We start from the raw sequence: 22,844 nt of genomic DNA on the forward strand, positions 1-22,844 counted from the left end.
TAATGTAATGTTGCGTTAACTTGTTTAGTTAGCTATTTAGCTTCACTCCTGCTGGTTTTAAACACCAATTTCAACATTTGATTTATATTCTTAACTAATAGGACTTTGCAAAGTTGCAAAGTTTGGCTGCTGACGCACAGCAGCAGCAGACAAGCTGACAGAGTTTTTTCTCTATTTCTGTTTAATTGGATGTCGATGCTGATGCACTCAGTACTTAATGACTGGCAGTTCAATTAGCCATTAATAATTAGACTATACTGCACACATAGTGCTTCTCTCAGATGCAAACACCAGAGTATTAAACATAGGTGATTTGTGACTAGAATCAATAATTCAGATCTACAGTAATGTATTTTTAATGAAAATCAGCTGATGATGATCAGGTCTTGATCTGTCCAGGCCTCTACTATTCTTTCTTGAGGTAGAGTTTCCTTTGTCTTATCTTTTGCTTTGTACTGTGCCAAATCTATAATGGGTCTGTAAATCTACGTAATAGCAGCAAATAAGGCAGGTAGAACAGAAGACAGATTTCTCATTCTGTGGGATAATAAAGATTATTTATCTTTTCTATAAAATATTTTCAGTGTTTGACAAGTTAGGACTGAAGACAGGCCAGTTTAGCACCCTGGTTGTTGGCATTGTCTTGCTGAAATAATCAGTCTTCACTAAGAATGCACTGTCTTCTTGGCAGCATGTGCTTTTCTATGGTTCAGCATCAATGGAGCCTTTGCCGATGTGCAGGTACGCATACTACATGCACTGCTGCACCCCTATTCCATCATGGATTCTCACTTTCAAGCTGAGCAATGGGAACAAGCTGGACTAACTGTCTCCTCTGTAGCCTGTATGATGCCACATCCATGACTTATAAGCAAAGTTTGCTGCAGGACAGTTTTCCATTTCACCTCAGTCCATATTAGATTTCTCAGTTTCAGCATTTGATGTCAGTTTTCTGTTAAATGAGGGGTTTCTGTGTCTTGCAGTCTGTCATACTCTGTTTTTATTTACAGTTCACACAATATCCCATTTAGAACTTTAGGCAGAGTGACAGTAAATTTCATTCTGATTCTGTTGAAAAAAGCTCATAAAGTAGCTGTGGATGTCTGCTACAATAGGTCACACTGAGTTCCCTGTATGCGCTTTTGTTTTTATCTCTAAATATTGTTCTGTTGGTACTTCCTCAGGTGTCTCTGTCCGTCCCAGGACTTCCTGTGTTGGAGAAAGATGAGTTCTACTCCTGCTACTTCCAGGACATCCACAGTCCTGCTATTGTCACAGAAACCGGAGTGACCTGCCATTCACCAGACACCCGCCATGTCCCTGCGGTGCCTCCAGGACAGGGTGAGTTCATCTGAGGCCAGACCGGACCATTTGGCTTTGTCCTGGTGAAGTTTCATTACTGGTTTGAACTTCTGATCCCTTTTGTGACCAGAGGATTTGATATTAATAAGATTAATCTTTGTGTGTTTTAAGCATTTACACATATATCATACATGTATATACAGTGCAATCCATGTTTCTTCAATCTAGGCCAACCCAGATTCTTTATTTTAAGCCAGCTTACACAGCAGGGAGTAATCTATGTTTTAAAGTTTAAAACTCCCCATCTCATGTGTGCTCTCAAATGCACTTCAGTTTTCAAGGTTGAGGCTGTTTTAGCGTGACAGCAGCTTGTTTTGTGGCAAAAATAAAGGGACCTGTAAATAAAATTAAATCCTCTGGAGAGGCCATGCTGCTCCAAAAATACACGATCCCAGGGCATGACACACGCGCACACAAAGACACACAAAATCAGCAGTTCCCATGCACACATTCCTGAAACTTGCGGCTTGTTGTAGTTCTCAGGGTGCAGGGTTTAGAGAGAATCAGCCCAGAGGGGGTTTTCTAAGATATAGACACACAGGCGGTATTTAAGGATCAAGCTGTGGCTTACCTTTATTTGAAGAGGGTTAGTGTCAGCGCTCACTTAATAAAAGACGGAGCTGAAGGCCTGTAAGGGCAACTGTTGCTTTTAAGTTAAAAATTAGACTCTCACCTGACTGCTGGATATTCAAAAACTCAAATTATAGCTCAAACTCTGGGTTATCTACAAACCCTCCATGGGTACAGGCTGTGTTGTCCTCATCTACCACCAAACCTGAGTAGAAGGTATCTCTGATCATGTGTTTGAAGATATAAATTACCTTGTTTGGGTCAAAAAGGATGTACCTCTCAAGGGAGAGTATAAGATTTAAGCACCAACTATCCCCATAAACCTCTCCTGAGCTGGATCTGGATCTTCACTTTTGAGAATGACAGCTCTGCTGAAGTCACTGATGATGTGGCATTGTCAGTATTTTGAGAAGCTTGGTCTGGGTAGGAAAGCACTGCTTCTATTGTTTGTCCACTGGGAGGGTACCCTAGAGCACTCAACCAAGTTTTGTCTACTGGAAGGGACCCTAGGGGGCATTTTATCACATTTTATCCACTGGGAGGGCACCCTGGAGGGCAGTTCATCACACTGTGTTCAATAGAGGGGCACTAAGAAGGGCATTTCATCATGTCTTGCCCACTGAGAAGGCTCCCTGAAAGGCATTTTATCATGTTTTATAAACCATAGGAGATATACAAAAAGGCCCTTTCATTGCACTTTTTCAAACATTAGGCAGCCCCGCCCCCTTCAGTCTACCAGTACTCAGAACTGTGTTGACATGACTGTTCACATTTTCTGCTCAGTTTAATTCATTCAACTTTATTCATCCCTCTACGGCTTATTTTGTTTGACAGCTGGAATGTAGAGCCGCACGTTTACTAAAATGACTTGAATATATGACTAATGTCTTTTAGATCAACTTAATATATTTGGTCGATTGAGTTCTCATATTTACTACACTTGTGTCCCTCCATTTCCTCCTCCCTGCATGTGTCAATATGTCTCTAAAAAGTTTCACCCTGGATTTATATGCACCATATTCCATATTTTTACAGTAAAAAATCAGACTGTTGCTGCAGCTGTGACGACTGTTTGTCGCAAGCTTTTGAGTTGTTTTACAGATAAGTGGCCATGTGTATTTTTGGACAGTCGGACGGTTAATTGGTTGGTTGGTTTGTTTGGTAGTAAGTTGATTGGGTCATTGGTTAGTCGGTTGGTTGAGTGGTTTATTGAAGGGTTGGTAGTCGGTTGGTTTGTTGGTTGGTTGGTATAGTGGTTGGTTGGTCAGGTAGCTGGTTGGTTAGTTGGTTGGTTGGTCATATGGTTGGTTGGTTGGTTGATTGATTGGTTGGATAGACCACTGGTCAGTCTGTTGGTTGCTTGGTCGGTGGTTGGTCTGGTTTGTTGAATGGTCGGTTGGTTGGTGCATTGGTTGATTGGTCAGTCAGTTGATTAGTCAGTTGATTAGTTGGTTGGTTAGTGGGTTTGTTTGTCGGCCGATTGGTTGGTTGGTTGGTTGGTTGGTTGGTCGGTGAATGTCTTGGTGGATTGGTTGGTCGGTATATACGTTGGTAGATTGGTTAGTGGTTTAGTTTTTGGTTGGTTGGTTGGTTGGTTGGTTGTTGAATGTTTTGGTGGGTTGGTTAGTTGGGCAGTTTGTTGGTATATAGGTTGGGGTGTTAGTTGTTTGGTAGGTTGGTTGGTTTGTCATTTTTGGGTAGATAGGTAATAGGTAGGTGGCATAGTGGTTAGCATGCTGAAGGCATTGCAGAAAGAAATTAGCTCAAATACAGAGGGACAGACAGAGAGCATAATAGTTATGTTGCACTTTTGTCAGAGGGACTTTTGTGCATTTCTCTAAGTGGTTTGAGAGTTATTTTGTCAGATATTTAAAAAGAACCCTCCCACTTTACCCTCAGTATAAGAAATGTTTCAAAAACTCAACCGATAATAATTTGTAAACGGACTGAAGTTCAACGCTGATGTTTAGGATGGTTAATTGTATCATAAATATCACAGTTAGAGGGTTTCTGTGGTTTTAGGTTACCAGAGACTTTAAGTTTTAGTGTCGTTTCAACAAATATTGTTTTGGGACCTTACACCAGTATTCAAGGTAGAACTAAAGCAGGTGCGACAATAACTCCATGGTCAACGCTATGAAAACATTTTTTATTGTCTCATTTTATTGGTTCCATATGTTGTAATGATCATATGAACTTCATGAAAGAGAACAAAAACAAGTCAGAATTTTATCCCATTTCATAGTTTGGAAAGGAGTCTGTCCTTTTCTCAACACACGAAATAGAAGATGGTCTGTCAAAGTAAAATTACTTAGCAACTAACACTACATTATCATGAAATAACAATAACAAACCCAGAGACTTTGACTACTCTACCTAATTTATTAAAAATGCACTACTGTATGATCCATCCATTCTTTACTTATACATTATATTAAACTGTAAAGTATTCATACAGCCCCCTAAATGATTCTGTAAAGATTTCTACCCACAGAAATACACATCTGCTATAAAATTGTGCATGCATACTGACTTAAAATAAACTCATATGTTCCACATCCTTTAGCGAGAGTCAAACAACTTTTGCATATTTTCTGTTGATACTCAGCTTTTCATGAATGTTGGCATTTTATTCACATTTTTAAGTTTGATGAGTGCTGCCTTTAAATTTTATTTCTCCTACAATTGTTGGACAAGTGTACCTTTGCAGAGCAGCTTTCGAACAGGTGAGCGTGCTGTTGAACTCGTGTTTGATGGGGTGAGTTCTTGGAGCCTTGAGCTATGCTGTGTTTATGTCTGCTCCATCTCTCTCTCTCTCTCTCCCCCTGGGCTGAGGATGGAGCAAGCACATGGCTTCTATTAAGTCTGTGTGTTTTGGCTATCTGAATCAAACCCCCGATCCCACGTTCCCTCGCTGTGTTTTGGGAAAGATCTTACTCATCCCAGACTCCTGAATCAGAGGCGATAAGCCTGGCCAAATATTTTCAGAGCTCTCCTCGCTCAGCTTCGTGCTCAGGTGAAACATGATGTCACTCTTGTTTTCAGCTCTTCCTCATGACCCCGTCCTCTCTTGTTTTTGTTCTCCTCAGACTTCGTCACAGTCACCCTGTCTCTCCGCTTTGGGGACGTCACCGTCACGGCAAGGGATTTCACCTTCTACGACTGTACGGCTGTAAAGCAGCTGTCTGGCAGCATGCCGTGAGTTACCGCTGATGATTTATAAGCTCTGCTCCCCGTCTCCTCCCAGATGTGGTCCCTACATCAGTTCAGCCTTTACCTGTCTGTCTTATGGTCATGTTTTTCCAATATTTCTTTTCTTACTTCTCTGGTTTTGATTCTTCTCTTCATACCTGTAACCATTTTCTTAAATACCTGAACACATTACTTTTATCGGAGTGCCAAGGAGCTCTACAGGTACCTGACTCCTGCCCTTCCCTTTCTCTTAGTACCCTTTTTATCTCTACATGTGCTCATCCCATGGCCAAGCAGTGCTACTCAACCTTATGTCAAGATAGATCTCCATTCATTGTCATGCTTTACTTATTTTTCTGAACTTCCAAGTCAGGTGCCTGCACATTCATGCTCAATACAACAGCATAAACCCTACCCCTAAATTTCTACCAATGGTTGCCAATTCTGCTTTTAGTGTGGGCAGGTTTCTTTCATAATAATTGAACCTACTGCTGTCTGATTTCAGCGGGAAAAACCATCACAAACTCAGCAGCACTGATGGCCATAAAAGGGTTCTAGGAAGACAATAAATGCAACTAAAGACTGACTGAAAATTATTTTTTAAAGGATTTCTCTAAAAAAAAAGAAAACCTAATACCCTGACAGGTTTCCCATATTGCCGAATAAACTAAAACAAAACGCTTTTGCAAAATAGAAACTAAACCAAACTTACAACCCCCTCCCTCCAAAAAAGTTAAAAAAAAAATGTAAGTTACTGTGCACCCTCAAATTCAAACGTAATTGCACATTTTGCATGAAAAATCAAGATAACAGAAATTTTGTGCTTTTTGTGTTCAAGATTTGAAATAAATTTCACATCTTTATAAGAATTGGAAATCCCAGGCCAATCCAGAGATCATTAAAAAACAGAATTAAAATGATTTTACACCAAGTAAGTTGCTATAAAAGCTTTTTAAAAGAAAAATATATCTGTTGATTGGATTCTGTCAAACAGCTTCTAGAGACAGATTGGAGGAAGGATGCTATTGACATCAAAAACACAGAAAGTCTCCGCTCCAAGTGTTTTCATGCAGTCAACAGATGGTGATGAAGGATGAAAGATGAGACTCTGACAGGTAAAACATGAGGCTCATGGGGGCTGATTTAGGATTTGTTTTGATGCTGAAGTTGAAAAAAAAACATACTGTTGCAGATTCATATCGTAAGCCTGAATTATTTTCCAATGACGGATTTCTGTCTGGTACATCCTTATGAAAATAAATAATAATGAGCCCTAATCAAATCAGATGAAAATGGGTTCTGAATATTAAATCCTGAAATGCCTGCTTATTCTAGCATCCATCACTATGTCTGCACACATGGTCTCTGTGTCAGCCTCTCTCTCCTGGTCCCAGTGCTCTGATAAAGACCGAGGCTCTATTCAATTAGATCACTGACCTTTCTTACCGCAGGATCAGACTGAATACAATCTGATTATGCTCTGCTATGAGCTACAGTAGCTCTAACTTTGTTTCTCTACATGTTAGACGTCTCTTCATTCTTCCCTTCAGCTCTCCTGACCCTCACTCCTTGTTTTCTTCTCCTTTAGTTTTGTTTTTCTTCTCTCTGCACAGAGACTATCATTCATCTCTCTGATCTCTGTTTTTTTGTGTGCAGTTGCCGTGGTTGCGTTATGAGCAGATGGGGCTGTAACTGGTGCGTTCACCAACACTTGTGTACCCACAAACCCACCTGTGAGGAAGGGGTGATGATTTACAACAACCATGTAAGTCTGCTAGATTTATTGTTCCACATTCACTTGGATTTAGATTCATGAATTCTGCTGTTTCACACCATCAGCACACATGGAAGCTATTTTTGGGAAGAATATTTTTTATCTATTTAAGTTTTGTGGAAAAATATTGTCTACATTTTTGGAAAAGGACTGCTAATATTACAGCTTAATAGCCAAACAAGTGCACTGATCATTTTGGTTGTAGTTGCTTGGGAGCAACTACAACCCCGTCCCAAAAAAGTTGGGGCGCTGTGTAAAATGTAAACAAAAACAGAATGTAATGATTTGCAAATCTCATAAACCCATTTTATTCACAATAAGAAGCATATCAGATGTTGGAACTGAGATATTTTAGCATTTCATAAAAAATGTCAGCTCATTTTGAATTTAATGGCAGCAGCACATCTGTAAATGTCTGAGAAATGAGGGGACTAGTCGCTGGAGTTTTGGGAGAGGAATGTTGTCCCATTCTTGTCTGATGTATGTAGGATTCTAGCTGCTCAACAGTCCTGGGTTGTCTTTGCTGGATTTTTTATTTCATGATGCTTCAAATGTTTTATATTGGTGAAACTTCTGGACTGCAGGGAGGCCACTTCGCATCCAGATTCTTCTACTGTGAAGCCATGCCGTTGTGATGTTGTGGTATGTGGTTTAGAATTGTCTTGCTGAAATAGTCAAGGCCTTCCCTGAAAGAGAAGTCATCTGGATGAGAGCATATGTTGCTCTAAAACCTCTCTCTACTTTTCAGCATTGATAGTTCCTTTCCCCTGTGAAAGCTGCCCACACCATAGGCACTAATGCAACCCCAAACAATCAGAAATGCAGGCTTTTTAACTGCACTGATAAGCTGGATGGTCCCTCTCCTCTTTAGTCTACTTGACTTGGCGCCAATGATTTCCAAAAAGAATTGTACATTTTGATTCACCTGACCACAGAATAGTTTTCCATTTTGGCTCAGTCCATTTTAAATGAGCTTTGCCCTAGAGAAGACAGTGGCGTTTCTGCATCACGGTCACATTTGCCTTCTTTCTTTCCATTATACAACTTTATCATGCATTTGTGGTTAGTACAGTGAACTGTGTTGATAGATGGTGATTGCTGGAAGTGTTCCTGAACCCATGCAGTGTTTTCCAGTACAGATCTGTGCCTTCTTTAATGCAGATCATAAGCATTCAAAAGACCTTTGGCCTTGTCAGTTGTACACAAAGATTTCTCCAGATTCTCTGAATCTTTTGACGATATCACTTACTGTAAATGGTGGAATTGTCAGTCTTCTCAATTTTATAATAAAAGACATTTTTCTGAAATTGTTCCAAAATTCTCAGAAGCAGTTTTTTGCAGGTTGGTGAACCCTGCCTGTCTTTACTTCTGAGGGACTCTTCCTCTCTAAAATATGCTTTTTATACCCAGTAATGTTACTTACTTGTTGCTAACTGACTCTTGCTGTTCTTCATTAGAACTGCTTACTTTTCCATTCATTTTTTGAGTCGTATTTACTTTTTTGAGATGTGTTGCTGCCATTAAATTCAAAATGAACTAATATTTTTCATGACATGATAAAATGTCTCAGTTCCTACATGAGTTTTTATGTTATACTGTGAATATAATATGGGTTTATGTGGTTTACAAATCATTGCATTCAACAAAAGGATGTTAGATTAGAAGTAGGTTTAGAATAGATTATATTCCACTGTAAATACTGGCACAAAAATGTTGAACTCAGATAAAGGCAAGCCTAACAACCTAACAGCTATGTTATCTGCTCTATGTACGAACTGCAGTCAGTTAAGTAGGCAGCCTAGGTGTAACTGCAACTCTTGCACATCATTCCCAACTCTCTTATTTCAATTTTCTACCAATTTTCTACTATATCTACTGTCCTATCCTCTACCATAATGGTATACACCTCCCTCCCCCCTTCAACATTGGTCAACATTCAGGTATGCTGCCTGGATACAAGAAATTAATGCACATTTTAATGAACAGATGACATTTAGTGGTATTTCATATAAAAAAGCATCTGTAGATGTATAAAATAGTGGAGTAACAAAAACAGATGTAGTACAGGCCAGAGTTGAGTATGCCTCAGCAGATCCATAATGCACTACCAAATATGCACTAATACATGACTCCTGTTGGCTAGCAGTTGCCCGTCAGCTGTAGCCAGCTGTAGTTGGTGTAAGCCCAAGGCACACTGCACAGATGACAGAAGTACTTTCTACTCATGACTTAAATTTACAGCGTTAATGCTGCATGGTCAGACAGTCCCCTTTTTAATGACCTTGTTGTTCAAGATGCTCAGGATGTCAGCAGTCATGCCGGCATTGTCACTCACAGAATTTACTGTTTTAATCCCTGCCAAATATTTCTGACCCTTACTGATTAATTGAAAACCTAAAGTTAAACAGTTCTCACAAGCTACCTTTAAATTCCTCTTGTCTTTAATTGGTTAAATAGGCAGATTCTGCCTTTTTTCTGGCAAAACCTGATAAAGACAGCTGAGTTTTTAAGACAGAGCGTCCTTTACTTCCACATTTTCTGCCTTTCTGCTTTTGGCTCATTTCTTCCCAAGAAGGCAGTGACTCTGTGGGACAGCTTAAATGAGGCAGAGTGCATGAAATATGAATAAAACACCAAATATTTCTTTGGGCCACATTTTCTCCCCTTTGTAAAACAGCTGCACAACACAGACACTCATTTAAATCAAGAATTAAACAGGTAACAAACAAAGAAGGGATTCAGTTTCTGGTTCAGTGGTTCACTCAGAAAGCTTTAAACCTGAATGTGAGCTTGACAGGAGTAATTCTATAAAGGTACTTTGTAAGTGGATAAAGGGTCACAGTTTTCCTGTCACAGAAGAGCACATATCTTTGTTCAACAAGGACCATAAGTCTTCTTTTTCTGTCTGGGGTGATGATATTTCCAGACCTGCAAGGAGGGACTCTTTAATATTACAGCAATCCCACATGTATGAGCTCATGGTACAATTGGATTTTTCATCAGTGAACCTTTGAGCATCATGAAAAATGCCTCAGTAGATTGAAAATCCTGTTTACCACAATCAACCAAAAACTCATTATTATTATTATGTGGCAGCAACGAAAACACAGCACAAGGATGCATCAGTGTGATAGATTATTTTTGGTGTATTGGTTGATTCCATCGGTTGTCTTCGGCTTGCCCGATTGGAGTACGGTACAACAGCAGTGCTTCTAGCTGCATGCACCCTTTGTGTTTGCTGGTTCTTTATGGCTTTGAATGTCAACATTTCCACCATGGTCCACTGGAAATGGACATTTGCTTTGGTTGCAAATTGCAGCATATTCATTGTCTGGTACTTTTCAAAAGGAGTTTTTAATGTACTGTAAATATACCTGAGTGGCCTACCCAAGTACTATGTGTAAGAAATAGTGGCTGACTTCCTTTTTGGCATAACAGCGAGCCTACCTGATGTTCAACATCAGGTCCTGTCAGTATGATAACCTGGACTAATTGAGCAACAGCCAGATGTAAGGACAGATCAGTACTAAACTTTGATTCACAGTGAGTTAGTAATATTTTTTCACTGGTTTAAAAGTGAAGCTAACCTGGCATGCCATATGGATTTGTTTCACACATCCATCTGGTAACCCTTCCAAAGACATCGTTTGGGAAAGAGCAGAGCCTTTGAGGGTGATTGGATAAACGTTCTGTCTGTCACATCAGAAAGTACTGCCCCTCGAAGCTGATTGGTCCTGTCACTTTCTAAACGGACCCAAACTGTTCAGATGGGAGCTTTGCAAGATGGATTTGCCAGTGAGAAACTTGGAAACGGGCAAATTCATCTGCTTTGCTTGGTTAAAGTAAAACAGCTTTGGCAGTGACATTTGAATATATACAGACTAGGGATGCATATTATCAGTATGGTATCGGTACCAACTGATATGGAAATTTCTGCCAATATTTGCAGCTAATGTATCAGCTGTATATATCAGCAGAATTAATCATATAATCATATATATATATACATTTACAAATGTATTAGTGAGGTTCCTTGATGTATGATTTCCCTTCTTGTTAAACAAGAATATGATTGTGCTTAGCCTACTACACGAGTCTCCACTTAATACATTCTGTAAACTGTCTTCACACTGCAACAGTGAACTGCATCACAGCATAATCAGTGCAAAGTTGGTTTGCAAATGGGGCTAAAGTTAGCAGTGCTCGCACCGCCAGCCTCAATCCTTGTGGCAAGTAAGCATCCACATTCCTGAGCTGAATGTTGTCACACAATACTTTGGTTATATATGACTATAATTTGACACAGGCTCTGGACAATTCATTCCCATTTTCTAAATCAAAATTGTGCTAAACCACCTTGTTCCCACAAGATGCTACTGGTGCTAGTACTTTTTGAAATCCATTCAAAAAGCATTATGGCAGCGAGGCAGTAGTCATGAAGAACAAGCCACCTACCGCTAGTAGCTACTAGTGGTAGGTGGCTGAGTTATAGTTTAGATGGAGCGTTTGGCCGTGACTAGGGGCTTAAAGTGATGTAAAATGTTTGTGGTTAATTTCACTGACTCGTAACTTTGGTGCCAACTTCAAAGGAATTTAAATTTAACCATTTAGCTGGCTAATCGCATGCATCCTTAAAGTGCCCCATCAGGTAAAGGTGGTTGTGTAGGGCACTATACAGTCAAGGAGGCTCACTGTGAGCCTGAAACATTTTGAATAAAGCTGCAAACCTAGAAGAACAACCAGACTACGACTACTTCCCTACCTGTCTTGACTCAGCCTTTCTTTGCACAGTAGGCACTTGATGTTTTTAATAATCAAAATATGTATTTATACCAGTATTTAAAAAAAACTTTGGAAATATGAGCATATCAGATGGCAGCAAAAATCAAATATCATGCACCCCTAATACAGATCAATCAGTGGTGCAATGGTGGTAAATGGTGCAATGTTTTGGTTATTTAATTGGGACAGGGACTGCTATAAAGCAGGGCATATTTCAGTATTTTTATTTACAGTAGATATTTGTTTGGACTTGAGACTTGAAGCTTGAAATTCAGACTGTCCCAGTCATGTATGGTCACCCTATTTTTGCCTCTTTTGTCCATGCAAGTATCTTTTTTGCATCTAAACCCATTGATCTGTGTATGCCATATACAGCAATAACACAATAACAGCAGGTTATGTGTTAAAAATCACTTATCAGTTGAGTTGTTGGTTATTTCCATTTCCCTATGTCCATTAGATTTTTATTTCTGTCTCACCCTCTCCTCATGTCCTCCTCCTCCTCCCTCCATCCTCCAGTTTAAACTCCCCACCTCAGCTCCTCCCACCTCCAAATCTGTTAAACTCATCACAACACCCACCACCACAACGGCTGTCCCAACGACCACCACCAGGGCAACCACCCCCACAACAGCAGCAGCAACTACAACTACGCCTACAACTACAGCAGCCCCCGTTACTGTCGCAACCACTCAGGAGCCGACCACCACTCCTGCACCCACGACACCACCCACGACCACTACAACCACCACACCTGAACCGACAACACCACCCACCACCCTGCCACCTCAGCCCCCCACAACTCTGCCTTCCACTACACCTACACCCACCACAGCTCCACCTCCCGAGGTCGTCGCGGGGAAGGAAGAGGAGGCCAAAGCAGGCGAACTTGCGGTTGTCACACAAAGTGGAACTGAGGCTGAAATGGTGACGCCCACTGTCCTCATGGGTGCTGTGGAGTTGGAGCCTGTCACTGCAGCTGAAGTGGTCCGAGAAGATCTGGACTCAGTAATGCCTTTAATTATCCCAGCTCAAGAGCCAGACTCCACCCTCGTGGAGATTGTGACAGAGTCGCCTACTGGTGATGCCCAGGAAGCAGAGGGAACGTTGAGCCTGGGAGAGCCGCTCACCCCGACTGCATCCGGCTTCCCCCTGCCATCACCCTTCCCAGTCGGCGAACCTGATGACCCTGAGTCGTCTCTTTACCTGGAGCTATCCCAGACTCAAACTCCTGGACCCACACATGACTCCCATCCTGAAACACAGCGCCCAGACCCTGAAGTCCCACTCATGCCAGAAGAAGATCCAGATGTCCACGCTGAGCCTGAAAATGACACAGCCTCATTTTCAGCCACTGCTGTGTTGTCAGGTGATGGTGAGGTCGACCACGCCCCTCCATCCTACCCCAAACTGATGGATTCTGACTCAGAGCTGGACTACCACTATGATCCAGCTGACGCCTTCCTCCCGGTGAGTCCAGCCGCCTCCCTCCTCCTCCTCCTACTTCTTCTTCTTCTTCTGCTTCTGCTCAAAGCTTCAGCAGCTCCTGATGCTCCCAGCTGGATACTGTGCTCATGCTGCAGGAACAAACAGCTTGAACAGGCTTCATGTCAATCCTTTCTCCCTGCTCTTCCTCTGCTGTCTGATACCTTTCTTCTTTGTGTTGTTTGCCTTTCTGTTTTCTAGACTAATCCCCAGAAAAAACATCTGCTCCACTGCAGCAGTTGTTTTTCTGTCAATGTTTGTGTATGATTTACTCATTTGTTCATATCTGCAGCTCACTTAAGTGTCTTACTTTAATTTTTTTTACATTTTTTTGTCAGGTCAAGCCAAGTCAGTATTTATTTCTGCAGCAAAGAACCCCAAGCAACAATTTTACAAGACTGTACATCAGTGGTCATCAACTACAGTTGCACAAGGGCCAAGGCCAGTTTTTTTCTTGACAGATGCTTTAGAGGCCTGATTTATTAAAAAAAATGACATGAAATCAATATTTTGGTTCTACTCAACAGAAAATCCTCTTAATATTTAATAATATACAGCCTTTAACAGTAAGACTAGTCCCTGTGGCCTTTACTGATGCCTGCCACAAGGGGATTGTTGAGATATTTTAGCCACATATTTAGCTGTCATTTTGTCCATCCCTTGGTCTGACACTAGTATACTGTGTCATGATTGGTTAAAAATATGTGCAGGAAATGGATCTTTTGTTTTTATTCTCATCCAGGAAAGACTGCTCTTTCAAAGAGCCTGAAGCAGAAAGTTGAAGCAGAAACCTGCAGATTTAATCACAAATAGACTAATAAGTTTGTTTATCATGCACCATATACCTCAGGGGTGTCCAAACTGTGGCCCGAGAGCCAAATGCAGCACATGGTACATTTAATTTGCCCACAGCAAATCCTAAAAATACAATTAAACACGGCCCATGTTCGAATATAAAGCTTGTGCTTGATTGTTTTGTTCTTCCTAGTTTCAGCAAAAGCAGTGCTACCATGTTTATTCTGTAAACAAACATTTTAACATATGTGTTTTTTTAATTAAATTTAGAAGATACCAACCAAATTAATAATTTTATTTTGATTTAAAATGCCCTGAGGGCTTACAGCAGCAACTGGCAACAACAGTGGCATTCAGGGACGGAGTCAGTGGTAGCCAGAGCTGACCGGGGCTCCTGCAATCTGATTGGCCCCCTTAAAATCTGCAAAATGAATAACTATTTGCCTTGTCAGCCATTAAATAGTCATTTACCTTCCCCATCACTAATCTTATCTAAAGCTATTTTAAGCTACCTTAACTTATCAGATTGGTTGTACCAACTTTGATATCCTCAAGGTGTGGTACATGAAATTTGGTTCATCAAAGTAGTCCCCAATCCTTATATTTTTCTGTTTGGGCCCACAGTGGAAAAAGTTTGAACATCCCTGATATACCTTGTTAATGGCTAACAGGTGGATTTCTGCAGCAGCCATTCAGTCAAGTCATTCCTGTTCACACTTTATCAAACACAAATTTTTTGAGGGGTAATTCAACAGTTATAGGAGCTTAATGATTAAACATACCCCAGATAGCAGCATATTATTCCTCCTCACTTTTTAAAAAATTTAATAGCCTTTTGGGGGCCAAAGGAGAGGCTTTAGGGGGCCCCTCAGACCCTAAGTTGATGACCACTGCTGCACATCATGCAACATCCTTTATCAGTTGATAAATAATTTTGCTGGAGAGCTACATTTAATGGAAGAAATTTCACTATGACAACAGGGAAGGGATCATTCAGACCAAAAGATGTACACTAGATCAGAGGTCCTAAATTTTTCAGCCCACAGCCCCCTGAATAACAGTGCCAGACCTGGGGACCCCCATTGTCTGGAGGTGGTTAAAGCTTTGTTGAACACAGCCGTGCACATTGAAGAATAGTTATACTTAATTGTAAGGAATTTTTAAATATTGCTGTGATTTCAGTATAAATCTTACCTAATGTCTATGGTTTTATTTTAAAATGAACCAATTTTATGCATATAGAAAATACAAATTTAAATCATTTTAAATAATTTGAAAAAATCTTTTTTTATGGAAGGCATTCCCCAACCTCCCCTTTCCCAGGCCCCACTTTGGGAATCACTGCACTAGATGGTAGCAGAACGAAGAATCACATTCAAATCTCAAAAACAGGGAGTACGCACTACATATCTGCGTAAATTATTCCTGCTCTGTTTTACATTGATTTTCATTATGGCACAGCAGTAGTTGGTATTTTTTTAGACATAAATTTTGTTTTTTATACCAGCCATGGCCCAAAATAAAAAAGGGAATCCAAAGAGAAAAAAACGTGGACATTTAATCTAACAGTGTCCAATTTATCATGTCAGTTTAAAGGATTAAATGTGATGTATATTATTTTTCCACATATTTCTTCTCCCTTTTAATACTTGGTGCCTAAATTTTGCACAGCTTCCTGAGTTTGTTGGAGACTTTTGTTAATGCTGTATGTGTGTGCGTTGGACAACAGGGAGACGAAGGCTCCTTTGTCAGCTGGGGCTCTTCAGCTTGTCCCTGCGTGGAGAAAGTCCAGGGTTCATCACTGCTCCCGGTCAAGGTGGAGAGGAAGATTACTCTACTGGCACGAAATCTGCATCTCTACCAGGTACACATATACAAAACCAAACACACAATATCCCAGTTTGATTGCCTGGTTTGCAGCATTAATTTAATTCCTGTGTTTGTGTGTCTAGGACTCAGATCTTGACTATGAGTGCGTGCTGGTTATTGAGGGGCAGACGGTGGTGGTGGACGCCTACGTGGAGACTGATGAGAACAGCCCATCAAACTTTGACATCACCTGTCAGCTTCACCAGGTCTGAAACTGAATGATTTAAAGAAATATTTTCTATACATGAAAATAAGGTTAAAGCACAAGGTTCTGGATAGACTATCAGAGCCTCTGGTAGCTGTCTGATGGTGTGGCTGCAGGACCAACAATTTCAGTCATGTCGGTTGTCACCTAAATTCGTGCATAGATCCATTTTTGATGTGTATAAAATGGGGAAAAGCTGTAATGTTAGAAGTCATTATTTGCATGAAAGAGTTGTCTCAAGGATCTTTTTAGGATTGTATAATTTTGTATAGTTGTCAGCATTTTAAATGAAACACTTGCTGTCTGTCCAGTACACATACTCGACTCCAGTGGAGGAGTACAACGCCATGGTGTATGTGAAGAGGAGGGACACCTTTCATGTGGACAGCGCTCCTGATCTCTATGGTGCGGATCATGTTTCCCCTTTTTCTGCTTGTTTTCTCTTAATAAATGTACTTGGAGAAAATAAGCAAACTAGTTTGGCCACAACACTCAATGCTGACACCATTCAGCCCAGACTGACGCTGGCCTCTGTCTGCTCTGCCCTCAGTGACTCTCTATAACTGCTCTGTGGGCCGCTCTGACTGCAGCCGCTGCCACACAGCTGACCACAAATACGGCTGTGTTTGGTGCGGCGGAGCTCACGCCAGCTGTCTGTATTCAGACTCCTGCAGTGAACCAGTACAGCAGACATGCCCCGCTCCAGTCATCCACTCTGTGAGTACTGACCTCTTCACCTACCCCTCTATGTGTTTTATAAATCAATTCAGAGCTCTCTCTTCTCCTTCAGAGCTGCAACTCAGATGAATTTGGAGTTATCGATAAGGTAGAGATATCCCAAAGTTTTTATTTAAATTGTTATTTCCTGACTTCTTCAGATCGAGCCTCTCTCAGGCCTACTGGACGGCGGCACCCCAATCACCATCTCAGGCTCCAACCTCGGCCAAAAGGCTGAGGACATCCTCCACTCTGTGTCAGTGGCCGGGGTTCCCTGCACCGTCATCCCACACCTCTATGAGGTCTCCTCCAGGTACAGACTACCAGCTGCATGGAGCACTGGGACACGGGAGAAGTCTGGGGTCTTTATTTCCCTTGCAAATACCTCTTCAGCATGTTTTGAAATTAATCAGGTGCATTCACTAATCCAAGAGTGATATCTGCCTTCCAGGATTGTGTGCAGGACTGAAGCCAGTGGAGGAGAGAAGGTCGGCCATGTGTCTGTCAAAGTGAGCGGAGGAGAGTTTGGCATTTCCACTCAGACATTCAGCTACCAGGTAAATAAGATTTTATTTTCCTGGAAGATATTATTTTGTTGAACTGTCTCAGGAAATTGTATGGTTGCAGTACCATGCAGCTAAAGGATATAACTACATTAGAAACTTGGGAAATGAATCGGAATGGCAACCTGATTTTGATCATTTTTGCCATTTTTTAAACTATTTTTGCCACTTTTTTCCCATCTTAACCCATTTTGAAACTTTCCTGCCAATTACTGTTGCTGTGTGTCACTCTTTAACCCCTTTTCACTAATTTGCCAGGCTATTTTTGCTATATTTTTTGCCACTTTTACACTATTTTTCCATTTTTTAACCCTGTTTAGCCCTTTTGTGCAACTCTTGTATCCATTTTTGACACTTTTTAACCCTTTTTCATTACTTTTTTTGCACCATTTTTGCCACTAACAACCCATTTTTCATAATTTTTTCCTCCCTTTTTTCCTCTTTTACCAATTTTTGCCATTTGTTAACCCCTTTTTTTATTCTGGCCATTTTTGCAACATTTCTGCCAGTCTTAACCCATTTTTAAAAAGATATTTAATAATAATGGCTGACGAGTGAATATCTTTAAAAACAGATAATAATCAGATCATTCTAAAACTATTTCAGTAGTAGTTGTTTTTGGGATGGATTTAACAGCTGCAGACATTTGAAGCCAAAAGATACTCCTAAAACCAGGACATTTTCTTTTCCACCTTTTCTGAATTTAATGATCTTCTGGGGGCCAGACAGGGAGCTTTGGGGGGACTGATTTGGCCTTCGGGCTGCCAGTTAATGATCAGTGGTATAGAGCATTTTGTCATAATTCATTCTGGCAAATTCACACTACATAACACAACTTTTACATGTTGTTGTGACATACTCAAGTTGTGGTGACAGTTGTATCTGTGTGACTGCAGCCTATGAAACTTATCAACATCTGAATCTGTATTTTAAATGTGGTTAGACACCTCCATTCAGGTTGTAAAGGCAAAGTGCAAAATAGAAATACAGATGGGGAAAAAAAATCTTTCTAAAAGAATCATACCTGACTCCCAAAGTAGCTTTGTTGGCTCTGTTAGGATTTGGGGGACAATCTGCTGGTCAATTTTGGGTCCACTAGCCCCTTTGAACATATGGATCACTGCAGATTAACACTGAAAAATAAGAACTTCAACAGCAGTCATTCATTTTGGTTCAATACCATTTTTTATTTGTATTTCATGTATCTCGGGGTCTTCTACCCCAGGGAAGGTAGATTGGACTGTGATACTGACAGGTGGATATGGACAGAAAGAAGGCAAAGCTTTCGATTCACAGGTTGATATTCATTTGAACCCTCGCCCATGGCCATGTGTGACCGAAAGAAATCTGGCCTGGGACTGGCTCAGAATCCCCCAGGGAGTTGGAAAATGATGCTGGAAATAGGGATGTCTGGGCTGACTAGCTCGGCCTCCTCCCACTGTGACCTGGCCCCAGAAAAGCAGAAGAAAATGACTGGAGGAATATATGAGTATATGGATTGGCTATGTTTTTACAGTGCACTTTAATTACCTTGCTCTTCAATCCTCTCAGGACCCGTTTGTGATGGGCGTGTCTCCAGAGAGGGGACCCAAAGCTGGAGGAACGACTATCACGATCACTGGCCGATACCTGCTGACAGGACGTCCCTCTGACCTCACCATCACTGTGGGAGGAGTGCCCTGTAACATGTAAGGATATGTCTGTGATGCATTTAGAGTTTTAAATCTCTGTCCTTAGCAACATAGCAGCACCAACTCAGGACTTGGTTCCACCAAAAAGGCATACATCACAACTCCATCCTCCTACACAGGGCTTATGTCTGCATGGACAAGCACACAATAGCAGTCATATAGCAGCATCCTATTCTGGGCCATTGATTGATTGTACTTCATTTATATGTTGTGCACAAAAAGTGTCCAACCCTCATGGGTTTCTAAGACACCAGAAATACCACTGCAGTGTTTGAAAAAATTAATTCATTACAAGCATTTGCAAAGTGGCACAATCTTGTTCCAGCTTAGAAATAATCAACATATTCTGACTTTTCCCCCGGGGTTTGCAGATATAATCAGATATACCGATATAATAATAAAACTTTTTTTCAGAATCATCCCACCAGATTAGTCAACACTAATCAAAGATATTTTCCTAACAAGGAAATCCCTTAAATAGTTGTGAAATGGACAGTAAGACAGAAATTATTGCTACTAATACAGCAAGTTGGGCACAGGAATTACCAAACTAGTTACTCTCCTCTTGCCTGTATAGGCAGTGCTGTGCACTAACAAGTCAAGGCCAGTGTTTTATTTCAGTTTAAGGAATTGTTTGGGAGGAAACATGAAAATAAGACTCTTCAAGCATGCTAATATATGTCTCTAAGACCTTCAAAGAGTAGTGTGGATTTCCTGCAGAGGCACGTGCAAATTGATCCTCAGTTTTTAAGATAAAATTAGTTTGTTTTAGTGTTTCCTAGTAGTAGAAGCAGCTCTAGTTGTTATTTCTTTTAGTTACTGTAAGGCTTTCTTCATTTTTGTTTCTTCTGGCTGTCTGACTTTTGGCCTTTCTGCATGAAATAGGCGAGAAAAGAAAAGACGCTTTGGACCTGGGGTCAGTGAAGTGTCACATCATTAATGAATCCTTTTCTCATGTACACCTCCTCTTCCTCCTCTTCTTCTTCCTCCTCAGTGTGTCGGAGGTGCAGAGGTCAAGCGTTCAGTGTGTGACAGGCAGCAGTAATAAGACCGGAGATCACCGGGTCACCCTGCATTACCACAACAGCCAGCGCCATCTCAACTCTCCAGCCTACCGCTACACCCACAACCCCAACATCACCCATGCAAGGCCTGCAAAGAGCTTCCTGGAGTGAGTCTGACCTCCATGTCTTAACCTCCACCTATTCCTCCAAGAGTGTCAGGAGTTAAAGTTTCTTTCTTTTTCAGGGGTGGACGGCTGATCCACGTGACCGGCCACAACCTGGACGTGGTGCAGGAGCCTCGCATGGTGGTGATTGTCTCACCGTTAGAGACCATCAGTCAGAATAAAGGCAAGAGGAGACGAAGGAGGAAGAGGAGGAGTGGAGAGCAGCAAGAGGAGAGAGGAAAGACTCTGGAAAGACCAGCGAGGATGCTTCCCGACCACATCTGTCCTGGAGACCCACTGTGCTCCATCAAGCAGGTCTGTGTCTTTGAATGGGCTGTTTTTACTGCTGATAATCAGTTAACCTCTGCTCTACACAAGGTTTCTTCCCTTGCATTTGTCTGTTTCCCTCTGTATCAATAAATCAGTAGCTGATTAGCTTTCTAAATGGGACATGCTTTGTAAATCAGTAGATGTGTTTAAAGCTTGTGCATACAGTTCCTTACTAATGCATGTCTCTGTAAGCACGTTTGTGTTGCTTTATAAAACAGAATGGCAGTGCAGGCAAAGACAGAGGTCCGATAGTCCAGTTATTAATCGATCCCAGATGGTGTTGATCCCTGTGTTAAATAAGTCCATTAAGAAATAAGATCCCACAAAATTTTGTGTACTTTCATCAGATATAAAAAGCTGTTGTTGAGAGATGCATGGTCAATGATGTCTGACATCTGAGCATGATTTAAAAATAACACGTTATTTTGACAGTCCTAGTTGTAAAAGCCCTAGTTATAAAAAGTGTTTTCATCAGCGAAACATCCATCCCTTTCTCCTCCTCGGACTCTCCAGTTCATGGAGCGCTGTGAGGTGAACTCCTCCACCCTCATCCTTTGTCGCTCTCCGATGGTGGACTCCTCTGCCTTGAGTTCAAAGGTCACCGTGGAGTTTCTACTGGACAACCTGCGCTTTGACTTCAACAACCTGAACACCCAAACATTCAGCTACCAACCCAACCCCGCACTGCGGCGCCTTAACCAGCAGGACCCAGTGAAGGCCTACCGCTACAACCCCGGCAGCTTCATTCAGCTGGAGGTGAGAGGATGTGGTTGTTGAGTGCATTTTTAGTACCTGAAACCTTTAGTCCTGAAAGGTACAGGTTAAAACTCTCAGACCATCTAGATCTATTCTGCACAGGTCAAAAACAGGTGTGTGATTGTTACTATAGACTCACACTAATCAGTCCTGAAATTTTAACCTCCTGTGTCATCTGTCTAAATATAAACCGAGACCATTTTTTTCACATTTCTACTTAAGAAAGTTCTTTATCCTCAGTTTTTGCTGAAATGATCAGACAGGTGATAATTGTACTCTGTTTTACTGAAGTCATAGTAGTTGGTGGTGTGTACTAGGGTACATAACACTGAGTGAGTGGTGTTCCTATTATTTAAACCACTTCATTTTCTTGAAGGATGCAAAATATTAGGAACACCTAGCTGATAAGATCTGGACAAAAAGAGAATTATGACTGAATTCATGGTTGGTCATGGGTAATCATGGTGAGTCATTAACAAACTCTGATTGAGTGATTTTTGTCTGAGGGAATGATTTTTACAGATTATACATAGAGATATACAACTGTGCACAAGAATTTTGATTTTCACTGTTACTCTTCTGATTTGTGTTTGTAGTATATCAGTAGAATTGACCAATCATGTATCAGCAGTTCTTGATAAAATACTCTGTGCTAACAACACTTAAAGTCCCTCTAGAGTGACAAAAATATCTCTAGTTTAGGTTTGTTTTATGATGGGCCACTGTGTTCTGAACGACCAGGCCAAATTTCAGTCATGAAAAACATCACTAAGTTTACAAAATTGAGCTTCAAAATCATGAAAAAATGAGGCAGTAATATCTCTAGGATGGTGTGGGCATGTTGGTTGAATGAGCTGAAGCCACACCCACTAAAGTGAAATTCGATCCTCTGATATTTAAAGAAAAAAGTGCAGCTGCCTGGCTCTGTGCCAGAGCAGAGAGACAGAAGTTGGGGATAAGATTTACTTTTTTCTCTCATCTTTATCACTTTACAGGATTTTAATGACCCATAGCCAACTGTGACTGGTAGATTTGGGAAATATATCTGACAATGACCAAAAACCCAGCATGTAGCTGGCTGCTAATTTTCAATGAAGGCTAACAACAGACTGTACTGAGACAAACTGCTTAGGATTTTACATCGTCCCAGCGTTAGTGGGGTGATTACCCAATGATGTCAAAGACTCAGATTGTTGCTCAGACCCAGCTAGGAAAGAGGTGAACAACTTTCTAACAGTCTAAATCCAAAATTCAGTCACACAAAGATCAGTGTTTTCACATGTTTACAGCAGCCATATTCCATTATGTCTAATGTGTTAAGACACAAATTTTGGATTAAACTTTACAGGGACTTAAACAGGGGCCACTTCATCCATACTGATGACAACCAGTTCCCTTTGATAGTATTATGATTAATTTGTTTCTGTAAACAAATATCAGCATCAAAGCACAGCTTACAATCATTACAGGTTAAACTTTCAAATTTGGGCCTCAAATCTGCTCTACAGTGTTATGAAAGCCAATCAGGAGCTGGTCTCACCATCTGAAATGTGTCAGAAAGGGCCGAATCAAACTCTGTTGGGAG

The 22,844-nt window shown here is 41.0% G+C and overlaps 1 protein-coding gene across 4 annotated transcripts in view; it reads left to right on the forward strand.

Moving 5' to 3' along the window:
• plxnb1b (plexin b1b) overlaps nt 1–22,844 on the forward strand; it is a 211,665-nt gene that overhangs the window by 168,589 nt on the left and 20,232 nt on the right. For all 4 annotated transcript variants that reach the window (XR_005991453.1, XM_041779107.1, XM_041779095.1 and 1 more), the window contains 14 exons: nt 1,185–1,341; nt 5,022–5,130; nt 6,781–6,889; nt 12,200–13,150; nt 15,690–15,824; nt 15,913–16,035; nt 16,346–16,439; nt 16,585–16,751; nt 16,913–17,064; nt 17,203–17,308; nt 18,866–19,002; nt 20,000–20,176; nt 20,254–20,488; nt 21,017–21,259. Coding sequence is in view for 3 of the 4 variants with exons in the window: in XM_041779107.1 (XP_041635041.1) it covers nt 1,185–1,341; nt 5,022–5,130; nt 6,781–6,889; nt 12,200–13,150; nt 15,690–15,824; nt 15,913–16,035; nt 16,346–16,439; nt 16,585–16,751; nt 16,913–17,064; nt 17,203–17,308; nt 18,866–19,002; nt 20,000–20,176; nt 20,254–20,488; nt 21,017–21,259 (2,895 nt within the window). In the remaining variant the exon portion in view is untranslated. The remainder of the gene's footprint in view (nt 1–1,184; nt 1,342–5,021; nt 5,131–6,780; nt 6,890–12,199; nt 13,151–15,689; nt 15,825–15,912; nt 16,036–16,345; nt 16,440–16,584; nt 16,752–16,912; nt 17,065–17,202; nt 17,309–18,865; nt 19,003–19,999; nt 20,177–20,253; nt 20,489–21,016; nt 21,260–22,844) is intronic.

Source organism: Cheilinus undulatus, linkage group 3, assembly GCF_018320785.1.
Source record: "Cheilinus undulatus linkage group 3, ASM1832078v1, whole genome shotgun sequence".
NCBI classification, from domain to species: Eukaryota; Metazoa; Chordata; class Actinopteri; order Labriformes; family Labridae; genus Cheilinus; species Cheilinus undulatus.